This window comes from Grampus griseus (genome assembly GCF_964374135.1).
Source record: "Grampus griseus genome assembly, chromosome: 5".
In the NCBI taxonomy this organism is placed as follows: Eukaryota; Metazoa; Chordata; class Mammalia; order Artiodactyla; family Delphinidae; genus Grampus; species Grampus griseus.
The window spans coordinates 137,831,648-137,843,732 of record NC_138998.1 but is presented as its reverse complement, the minus strand read 5'-3'; the positions used below and the strand labels follow the sequence as shown (position 1 = coordinate 137,843,732).

General features: G+C 44.5%; 1 protein-coding gene across 1 annotated transcript in view; it reads right to left on the bottom strand.

Moving 5' to 3' along the window:
- LOC309823289 (SH3 domain-binding glutamic acid-rich protein-like) overlaps window positions 1–10,381 on the bottom strand; it is a 64,638-nt gene extending 54,257 nt beyond the window's left edge. Inside the window, exons 1-2 of the mRNA XM_082655473.1 lie at window positions 10,205–10,381; window positions 2,345–2,530 (exon numbers count right to left, since the gene is read on the bottom strand). Coding sequence (XP_082511599.1) covers window positions 2,345–2,530; window positions 10,205–10,249 — 231 coding nt within the window. The 5' untranslated portion in view covers window positions 10,250–10,381. The remainder of the gene's footprint in view (window positions 1–2,344; window positions 2,531–10,204) is intronic.
- Window positions 10,382–12,085: the final 1,704 nt, after the last annotated feature.

Genomic DNA, 12,085 nt, shown 5'->3' with positions numbered 1-12,085 from the left:
TGCTCTGCAAGAAGAGAAGCCACCACAATGAGAAGCCCTGCCACAAAGAATAGCCCCCACTCGCTGCAACTTGAGAAAGCCCATGCACAGCAATGAAGACCCAACACAGCCAAAAATAAATTATTTATTTATTTATTTATTTTAAAAAAAGAAGGCCATGTGAAGACACAAAGAGACCTGCAAGAAGACGATGTAAAGATAGAGGCAGAGATGGGCATAATATGTCAACAAGTCAAAGGATGCCAGAGATTGTTGTCAGCCACCAGAAGCCAGGAGAAAGGCAGGGAACAGATTTTCCCTCAGAGCCTACAGAAGAAACCAACACTATTGACACCTTGATTTCAAACTTTGGCCTCCAGAACTGTGAGAGAATAAATTTTTGTTATTTTAAGACACTGTAATATCTCGGGCTGCCATAACAAAATACCATAGACTGGGTGGCTTAAATATCAGAAATGCATCCTGGGTGCAGCATAGTTGGGATCTGCTCTCTTCCTGGTTTACAGAGAGTTGCCTCTGGCTGTTTGTTCACATGGTGAAGAGAAACCGTTCTCTCTCTCTCTTCCTCTTCCTGTAAGGGCACTAATCCCATCATGGGGACCCCACCCTCAGCACCTCATCTAACCCTAATCACCTCCCAAAGGCCCCATCTCCAAACACCATCACATTGGGCATTAGGACTTCAACATATGAATTTGGGGGGGACACAAACACACAGTCCATAAGAACCACCAGGTTTGTGGTGTTTTGTTACATCAGCCCTAGGAAACTAATGCAAACCCCCAACAACGAAACAATTCATGATTCAAATAAAAGGCCCGAAAGCTTTTCTGTAAATGGGCAGATCACAAATATTTCTGGCTTTGTGGGTCATATGGTCTCTGTTGCAACTGCTCAACTCTGCCATCATGCAAAATTAGCTATAGGCACTAGGTAAGTGAATTAGTGCAGATGTGTCCAATAAAATTTTACCAAAACAGCCAGCTGCAGGCCTTGGCCCTCTGGCTATCGTTTGATGACACCTGCTTTAGGTGAGAAACATAACAGTAAAGAGAAGCTAAGCTAAAGGACCAACAGTTTTGTGCAGCAAGAAGAGAAGAGGTGAGTGAAGATTCCTACACCAGGCTCTAGCCTTCAGAAGTAGTCAGCTCTGGGACTTCCCTGATGGCACAGTGGTTAAGAATCCACCTGCCAATGCAGGGGACATGTGTTTGAGCCCTGGTCCAGGAAGATCCCACATGCCACGGAACAACTAAGCCCATGCACCACAACTACTGAGCCTGCGCTCTAGAGCCCGCGAGCCACAACTACTGAAGCCTGCGTACCTAGAGCCCGTGCTCTGCAACAAGAGAAGCCACCGCAATGAGAAGCCCACGCACAGCAACTAAGAGTAGCCCCCGCTCACCACAACTAGAGAAAGCCCACGCGCAGCAATGAAGACCCAATGCAGCCAAAAATTAATTAATTAATTAGGAAAAAAAGAAGTCGTCCGCTCTGGGCCATTGATTCCCTCTGCCTTCCAGAACCCTGATTGCTGCGTCTGAAAAACGGCCTAGAAGATTTAGAGGACCCCTAAGATAACTCCAGTTTCATGCTCCAAAGCCCTTTGAGTTTTTAAATGTTTCCTTTCAACAATTTGATTTACTAAGCAGAATCTATAAACTCTGAGGAAAAGGTGATTTTATGGTAAAATGGACTACTAAATGTATAAAATAAAATTGTTATTATGATGAAATGTCCAGAACAGATTTTGTTTTTTTGTTGGGTGGTTTATGAACAACAGCTATTTATTTCTCAGAGTTCTGGAAGTCCAAGATCAAGGCAGCAGCAGATTCAGTGTCTGGTGAGCCCCCTTCTTGGTTGATAAATGGCCATCTTCTTGCTGTGTCCTCACAAGGAGGAAGGGTGTCCAGACCAGTTTTTAAACTGTTTAGATACACTTACACCAAACTCTACTTTTGCAAATTATTCTTTACAAAATTGAAAACATACCCAGTGTCCCTGTGGGAGCATGTATGTGTACCCTGCAAGGTTGACCAGAATTTCTTTCCAACTAAATGTGTATTTTGCTTAAACAAGTGACCTCAATTCTTCAAAACAAAATAAGGAAGCTAAAAGAAACCCAAGAACTTCTGAATCATTATTTTATTGTTTCCATCATTTTGTAAGTCTTAACTATTATTGATCCTTCACCATGGATCTACCATCCAGGTACTGAATGGTAGAAATAGATCATGACCTGAAAAATGTCAAAAAATTCAAATGCTGCCTTGAAATCGATCTGCTTTAAATGACTTCTGATAAACACACATGCAGAAGACTTTTCCAAAAAACCAAACCTCACCCCACAGTACTGCTCTTCGTTGAATATCTGTGGGGGCAGAGGAATCCCATTTTGAGGTTTCTTCTCTCCAGGAACGTTCTCTCTCATCCACCTCCGATTGTCTTCATCTCCAGCAATATCGAACTCCTTAAAATCGATTTTATTAGCTTCCAAAAAGCCCACTACTTCTTGCTGTTTCTTCCTAATCTGGTCAAGAGTAGAGAGATTACTATTAGACAGTTTGTAAAAAACCATTTTATTTATATTTACATAACTTAATCCCTTCCTTCAACTGTACCATACAACACAAATAATATCGCTAAATATTTAAACAAGGAAATCCATAAAATCATAGCTCTTCATTCCATAGGATCAACAGGGTCATCATTTAAATTCGGAAATCTTAATCTCATCAATGTTTAAATCATTGATGTATAATTGACGTAATAAAAATGGCAATGCTCTCATCATAGCTTTTATTTGAAGCCTTCAAAATACTTTTAATTCTCTGCTAAGCTTTAATGCCAAAAAATAAGTAAGAATCGTTTACAAAGAAAAAGATGATAGAGAGAAGGAAAAAAAGACAATTTACTATGAAACTCAAATACCAAGTATACCCACGTTAAACGGCACTTTACTCACAGTTATGAAAATAGGAACAAGTCACATTGAACAAAAGCAGTTTTAGAAATAATACAGGAAACTGAAAAGCCCACATGGAGATTATTAGAAGAGAAAGAGAGAAAAAAAGCTAGAAAAGCTGGTGGATATTTCTCCCAGAATATTGAAGAGAAATGCAGTAAAATAACCCTGTTCTCCTTTCGCACTCACACCCAGCTCTTCACCTGAGATCATAGTGCCAGCCACACCTAAGAGAGAACATCCTAGGGCCCTTTTCTCTACCCTTGTTTCACGTACAAGGACTGTATCTACCAAATGCCATTTCTTTGTGAATGTGGCCATCTTGAAGGCTTAGAACTCCTTCCCCAGAAACAATTACAGTTTTCTCGCTTCAAAGAATTCACTCCCAGAATGAATGATGCCCTCTTTTTTTTTTTTATAAATTTATCTTTTTATTTATTTATTTTTGGCTGTGTTGGGTCTTCATTGCTGTGCACAGGCTTTCTTTAGTTGCAGTGAAGGGGGCTACTCTTCATTGCAGTGCACGGGCTTCTCATTGCAGTGGCTTCTCTTGTTGCAGAGCACGGGCTCTAGGCACATGGGCTCAGTAGTTGTGGCACGTGGGCTCAGTAGTTGTGGCTTGCGGGCTTTTGAGGGTAGGCTCAGTAGTTGTGGCACACGGGCTTAGTTGCTCCACAGCATGTGAGATCTTCCCGGACCAGGGCTCAAACCCGTGTCCCCTGCATTGGCAGGCGGATTCTTAATCACTCAGGCAGATTTACTTTTAATTAAATATTCAAAAGGCAATATCCTTTATTCTGTCCAAACCCCTGTCTTCCTTCCCCCTCAAATACCCTCCCGGGAGCCTCAGCCTGGCTGAGGTCCACTCCCTCACCAGCGTTATTTCCATCTCTATTAATCATGCCTCAGGACTTAACTGAATCACTGTGCTGTACACTTGAAACTAACACAACATTGTAAATTAACTATACTTCAATTTAAAAAAAGAATTTTAAAAGAAAATCATGCCTCAGGACCCGAGGTGGGTTGGAAAAGGATTTCATTTCGTTGCACAGTTTCTACACAAATGAACATTTCCCGAAGTCTTGACTTACGTTTCTTCTGCTGGAAAGTCAAAGAAAGATGGAGAAAACAGGAGAGGAAGATTTGTTTATTATGTAAAAATAGAACTACCATATGACCCAGCAATCCCACTACTGGGCATATACCCTGAGAAAACCATAAACTCTTCAAAAAGTCATATACCACAATGTTCATTGCAGCTCTATTTACAATAGGCAGGACATGGAAGCAACCTAAGTGCCCATCGACAGATGAATGGATAAAGAAGATGTGGCACATATATACAATGGAATATTACTCAGCCATAAAAAGAAACGAAGTTGAGTTATTTGTAGTGAGGTGGATGGACCTAGAGTCTGTCATACAGAGTAAAGTAAGTCAGAAAGAGAAAAACAAATACCAGATGCTAAGACATATATAGGGAATCTAAAAAAAAAAAAAGAAAATGGTCATGAAGAACCTAGGGGCAAGACGGGAATAAAGACGCAGACCTACTAGAGAATGGACTTGAGGACACGGGGAGGGGGAAGGGTAAGCTGGGACGAAGTGAGAGAGTGGCAGGGACATATATACACGACCAAAGTTTGCGGTCCAACAAATGTTTAATTTATATGCATCAGTTAATTCAATTGCTAAATATTTTCCTATAATATCTTTTTAGAATTAGAAATATAAAAATGGGGCAGCTCAGAGCTAACTGGGACGCTTTGATAAACAGAATATATTCCAGAATTTCTATGCTACCAGTCTCTACAAAAGAAGTTTTCCACTCTTTGACCATTTCATTGAAAGTAACAGTTACAGTGAATAAGTATTCTTAAATTTCAGGACTCCAGACACTTTTACTCCATACATTTTGCCTTATAAGATTGGGATTTGTGAAATTATTCCTCCTCTCATTATTATGTTTGCTTACCAAACGTAAGATAGATAGCTAGTGGGAAGCAGCCTCATAGCACAGGGAGATCAGCTCGGTGCTTTGTGACTACCTAGAGGGGTGGGATAGGGAGGGTGGGAGGGAGACGCCAGAGGGAAGAGATATGGGGACATATGTATACGTATAGCTGATTCACTTTATTATACAGCAGAAACTAACACAACATTGTAGAGCAATTATACTCCAATAAAGATGTAAAAAAAAAAAGAATCTGTTTATGATGATTTCTCTCAAGAAAAGCAATTACGTCTACAGGAAATTGACTGAGTGTTGGCTGCATGGTATTGTGCTACATTTTATTTCTCAGCACTGCCCCCAAATAAAGAAAAGAAAAATAAAATCTGCCCCTCCGGACTCTCCAAACACCAGCAACTTAAACTCAGTCAAGAGCATGGCTCTCCTGGCTGTTTGGAGCTCTTGGCTTCTGCCTGGGTCTGGAGAAGTGTCTTAGGATGAACCCAGAGGAGGGAGAGGGGGAGCAGGGAGTGCACGAGCTCACCTGGCTGGCACGTGGCCTTTGCAGCACTCTGATGCCCACGTGAGCAGGGCGCACCCCCCGGACCCCCCCCCCGGTGGTCCTTGTTCAAGGGTCCCTACTAGATGCCGCTCCCACCACAAAGTACAGCCTTTCTCCGTGTGGCCTCCTGAGCTGACCCTAGGGACACAGCATCGGTCCCCAAAGGCCACCCCCCCTTTGTGGTTTCAAGGGTAGGGGTGTGCACAGCACCCCAGTAGCCCTCACCACAGATACACTCCCCCCTGCACCTCTCACCCCCTCTCCCCTCTCCAGGGCGCCATGGCCATTGCTGGTCCCACAGGCTGCACCGTCCTTCTGGGCAGCCCCTCTGGAGGATCCAGGGTCCTTCGGGTGTGTGTCACTTGGAGGCTTTGGGACCTCAGTGGAGGCTGAGAGAGTTCTGTTTTCTTATCCTGTTACATTGGGAATTCCCTGGCGAACCAGTGCTTAGGACCCCGTGCTTTCACTTCCTATCCTGTTACGTGGACTCACAAGAATGTGCCGTTCTCCTAGAGAACAGACCTGTGGTGGCCCAGGGGGAGGGGGTGGGGGAGGGGCGGACTGGGAGTTTGGGATTAGCAGACACAAACTGTTACATAGAGAATGGATCAACAACAAAGTCCTCCTGTAGAGCACGGGGAACTATATTCAGTATTCTGTGATAAACCATCATGGAAAAGAATCTGAAAACTGAATCACTTTGCTGTACAGCAGAAATTAACACAACACTGTAAATCAAAAAAATCAATAAAACAATAAAAAAAAAATCCTTCTCTGTCCTGAAGTCACCAGCCACTCTTGGTGACTGTGCTGCATCAGAGTGATCTTTGGGTCTCTCGCTTGGCATGTTCCGTTTATTGTCTGTACAGTGAGGAACCTTTCCGAACAAGCTCACCGTATTGTAGTAAAAAGCACGGTGCATTTGAGTGAGAGGTGGCCTGCATTTCCATCCTGGCCGGGAAGGTTGCTCTCTGAGCACAAGTTCTGCCCGTCCATTGCCTCATCTGCAAAATGGATAGAACGCCGCCTTCATCCTGGGTGCTGGTGAGAATTAAGAAAGCGTGGAAAAGCATTTTGCACCACAAGTCGAGAAGCTGTGCAGTCGGGCACCCTGGCCTGACGCGTCCTGACTGCCATGCCAGGCAAGAATTCTGATCACCATTTTTTTTTTTTTTTTTTCGGTACGCGGGCCTCTCACTGTTGTGGCCTCTCCCGTTGTGGAGCACAGGCTCCGGACGCGCAGGCTCAGCGGCCATGGCTCACGGGCCCAGCCGCTCCGCGGCACGTGGGATCCTCCCGGACCGGGGCACGAACCCGCATCCCCTGCTTCGGCAGGCAGACCCCCAACCACTGCGCCGCCAGGGAAGCCCCTGATCACCATTTTAAGATAACAAAGCTGAGGTGCCAGTGAATTAAAGAATTTTCCAAGGTTCACATCCAGATCCATCTAATTCAAAAACCATGTTTTTCCCTCTATATTTACACTCAATCAAGACTGGAAAAAGGATTGCAAAATCCGGGGGCCACCATGAGGGTCTGTCCTTAAAGATGGTGGTCCAGGGACTGTGCATCTTGAAAACAGGGAGGACCGTCCTCTCTCCCTTTGTCCCCCAACCCCTGTGGCGATGGCCTTCAGAAGGAGAGGAGGGTCATCCACGAAGATACAACAACTTTCTCCCCTACTCCCAGGGTCTCTTCACCCAAATCTGTGTGTAAAGTGGTAAAACATGGAACCACGCTTTGGCATCAGCTGTTAAAATAGAGATGTGATACACAGCTGCATGCCTAAACCTCATCAAGAGATTACAATTGGCTTTTTCCTTTTTCATTGATTTCATTCATCCAACAGAAGTCATAATGCCCTCTTTGATGAGGTCACAGGCAAGAACCTGTTTTTAAAGTATACAGACTGAAGAAGTAAGTAGCAAAGACCAACTGCCACACAGCGTAAGTACTGGCAGCTGCTCTGGGGTCGTCCTGCAAAGAAGCTTCTGGGTGAGATTCCCCAGCCGGGAAAAATCATTAGCACTGACACCGTGGGAAAAATCAGTTCTCATTCTTTAGGATAAGACAGAAATTCTTCCATTTATGTGGCTTGAGACAGTTCTGAAACATCGTCACAGATGCAGATCTTCTAATATTAACTAATAAATATAACTACAAAAATATTGATTAATATTAACTAACATTAACTAATAACCAATAGTTATAATAATTATAATACTAACTAACCATAGCTGATAACTATAACATTAACTAATAATAATAGGACTTCCCTGGTGGCGCAGTGGTTAAGAGTCTGCCTCTCAATGCAGGGGACACAGGTTCGAGCCCTGGTCCAGGAAGATCCCACATGCAGCGGAGCAACTAGGCCCATGCACCACAACTACTGAGCCTGTGCTCTAGAGCCCGTGGGCCACAACTACTGAAGCCTGTGCACCTAGAGCCGGTGCCCTGCAAAAAGAGAAGCCACCGCAATGAGAAGCCCGTGCACCGCAACGAAGAGACACCCCCACTCGCCACAACTAGAGAAAAGCCCGTGCGCAGCAACGAAGACCCAACGCAGCCATAAATAAATTTTAAAAAACTAATAATGATAATATTTATTAAGCACTTGATACCCTGCTGGGCACCCTTCGCTTATTTCCTAAGTCCTCATGACAACACTATGAGATGAGTACTATTCTTACCCTCATTTTACAGATAAGGAAATTGAGGCTCAGCAAGGGGCAATAACTTTCCCAAGGTCACATAGTCCCAAGTGGCACCAAAACATTTGCTTCCGGCAGCAGAATGAACTTGGATTTTCTAAGATCCTGGAAAAAACAGTACCCCTCCAGATCCCCCCAGGCTAACTAAATCATGTTCCCAAACTTCAAGAATGTAGGACATCAGATAATCCTAAGAAATCCATCAGTTTGTTCACTGTCTCCGGAAGGATGCATGGGGCCACTCAGACCTGATCTATGGAACATGTAGAAGATTGGCAGGTTAGTGGAAAAATTTTTCAGCAATGAGTGTGTCAACAGCATATTTGAAGCCCACAAAAGCCATTTTCTACAAAAAAAAATTTTTTTTAATCTAAACAATCCAAAAATGTGCTTTTTGTAGATCAACTAAAAGTTTCTGAGGTCATCAACAGCCACAAAAGATTTTGCAGTTTTGCATTTGGAATTGTTCCTCATCGTTTTCTGTTAAAAGATGTTCGAGAGCTCACTAAACAGGTGCCCACCAGTTGTGCTCAGAAGGAGTGACCAGGCTCTTTTCTCGTGTTTTCCTCTCGTCCTCTCTGGAAACCGCGTGAACTTTCAGGGCTGGAGGGGGCGAGGTGGGGGCAACGCGGGTGGCATTCAGGAGCTGCCATTAGGACAGTTCCCTGGGCCAACCATTTGTCTAGGGTATCATCCCTGGCTGAGGGACCACTGAAACCCAAGCTGCAACCCGAGAAGTTCCAGGAATCAGATATAAAAGGAAACAGCCCCTTTGCTGGTCTTCAACTCTCAGGATTAATAAAACTCTGTTTCTCTCCACAGCCTCCTAGATGATAAAATGCTGGTCGAAATGTCGGTCCCAGATAGACACTGCAGGTTCAAGCCTAAAATCAAAGCCTGAATCATTTCCAAGGATAAACGAGTCCCTCCCTTACTCCTATTTCTTAAGGCACAGAATGAAAGCTGGACTTAGAGAGATGGACGTGTGGTTCCCAGCCTGGTCCCAAGGAAATCAGACAAAGCAATGCTTTGGAGGTCGGCTTTTAGTACCTGTTTTTGGTCTGTCTGGATTCCTAGAGAATTTAAACCTTTAGCCTTAGAGATGTTTGTTCTTGTCACTGTGACATTATTATCCTCAAATAATAGCATTACACATGCTAACTTGACACTTTCATTAGGATTACATTACATACACAAGTTATTACACCCAGGAGTCATTTTAGTAATCTGGCCCATCATACGCCAGATGATACATACATACATACAATACATACCAATTATTGTTACACAAAGTGTCATTTATTTGCAATTTTAAATTAGTCTGTCTTGCAGAAAGAATGGCAGAAACATTCCACCAAAAAAAAAAGCCTCCCATTCTATCATATATGAGACACAACATGACACAAATCACATGTTAAAAGTTCTAGTATCGGGAACTTCTCTGGTGGCGCAGTGGTTAGAAGTCTGCCTGCCGGTGCAGGGGACACGGGTTCGAGCCCTGGTCCGGGAAGATCCCACATGCCGTGGAGCAGCTAAGCCCGTGCGCCACAACTACTGAGCCCGCGCTCTGGAGCCTGTGTGCCACAACTACTGAGCCCATGTGCTGCAACTACTGAAGCCCGCGCACCTAGAGCCCGTGCTCCTCAACAAGAGAAGCCACCGCAATGAGAAGTCCACGCACCGCAACGAAGAGTAGCCCCCGCTCGCCGCAACTAGACCCACGTGCAGAAACGAAGACCCAACGTGGCCATAAAAAAAAAAAAAAAGTTCTAGTATCAAACACACCCCCTTCCTTGAATCCCCTTCCACACACAGCTGTCCCAGATCACACACACTCCTTCAACACCATTCAAACCAAGGCAGAAAGCAAAGGGCTCACAGGCTTACTTACACACGCCCCAAAAAGACATGTAAAGCCAGCACTGGGCCATACCCCCTCCTTCTACTTCCAAGTCTGAGTTATTCAGAAAATAGGACAGGAAGAAAGCCCCCAAATTCCATCAGACACCTACCGCTATGGACCCAGATGATGTGGCAACAAACACTTTGATAACCATTTTGAGGGTTGCAAAGAGGACTCCCCCCAACACACCCCTGCGAGGGAACGCGGAGTCAGACAAATCCTGACAGTGACACAAACAAGTGCCAGGTGGGGACTGGCGAGGGGCCCAAGGCTGTCCGAGCTCACGCCTCTCAGCTCCACTGAAGCCCTGCCTCTCCCACGAGCGGCCCAGGCACCTCGGGCTCTCCCCGCCATTGGCCAGGGAATATTTGGGGGTCTGTCAGGAAAACAGTTGATTGGTTGATATAAGCAGCCGCTGGACCCTTTCCCTAATCCCTTTGAAAGTCCGACAACAGTCCCTAAAAGGCAAGGCTGCGCTCCGCACCAATCAGAGACCTGCGGGGAGATGCCTCGGGCAGCGGGAGGTGGAGCCCCGGGTAGCGGAGGAGGGGAGAAGAGGAGGGAGGCGCTCCCCGGAGCTGGAAAAGCCCGAACACCACCAGCTCGGTGCCGGAGGGGGACTTGTTTACAGGGTTTTTGGCAGGCACACAGCACGGGTCAGAACAGCCACAGAAGCCTTTACCTAAATAAAGAGCGGCTTCCTTACTTTAAAATTTTCTGGCAGATTCAAAAAAACTCAATGCCCGTCAACTGGAGTCAGCTTTAATTAATCTCCACTTTAATTCTGTGATGCATATGTCATGCTTTATTATATTTTGCTTCAGATAAATTTCACTGAGCAAGAAAAATCAAGGGAGCACAGTGGGTGAAAATTTACTCAAGAAATTAAGTTTGTCATTAATACAAATGATAGGCCATCTGGATCAGCAATAAGGGTCTGTTACTAAAGAGTGTTTTTAAAGGGTGCATGATTTTTATTCTTACACCGCTCGGCAATGGCACCTAATGTACAAAGCGTGTATTTTAATCAGAGAAGGCGGCATGCTAATTAAACAATACTTAATAATTGTCACTATCATTTATGAATAGTGACATTCAAGTCTACCACATTCAAGTCTACTCTGAGGAATACCTGGAAACTTAGTGAAACCTTCAAACACAATTCCTATGGATAGAATTAAAAAGTAAAAATAATCATCGTTTTGCATTGAAAAAAAAAAAAATTCAATGAACTGTCATACAGTAGATTCCTTTAGGAGTGGCCTGTTCCCAGTTTTCCCCCTTTACCACCTGTTTCTCCTGAAGAACAGAGGCTGACAAGCTGAGGACCGTGTCAGGTTTCGCTGACATCCCCAACCCAGCAGGGAGGGCTGGCTTTCAAGCAAATTGCATCCACTGTTTTAGAGACTTTGGGGGGAAGAAATGAATGATCTGTTTGTAACAGGCTCTCTCTCTGTGTCTTATTTGTATAGATAATTTGAATTGTGTTAAACGTTAGAGACATTAAAAATCTACTAAGAAGCCCAAATGGTAGCCACCCCACTCTCCTGGTGGGTTTCAAAGTCAAGATCAAGGTCTTTAGGGGCAAAGGCAGGAGGGTATATTTAGTCTTCTTAACATGGCTGAGTCTCTCTCTTAGTTTAAGTCCCTGACTGCTCATGAAGGTCGTGGCTGTAAGATCCTGGGACCGGGGAGGGATCTTTTGGGTTTTGACCTCCAGCCCCCTCACCAGAGCCCAGAAGGTCTGGAGGCCTGCTCCCCTTCCCCTCAGGTAGGTGCCCTCCACGAAAGGTCACCCTGACCCTAGAATATAGCTCAGCTTCATTTAGATCAGGATGAATGGTTGAGATGACCCCGCAACAATTTAACTTAGGGCATGCAAAGTTTACTCCCCAAATTAGGTGAAGATGACTCATGGTTCCCCAAATTTAAGTAACAAGCATTATAAATTGTATTTATTTTTTAACATCTTTATTGGAGTATAATTGCT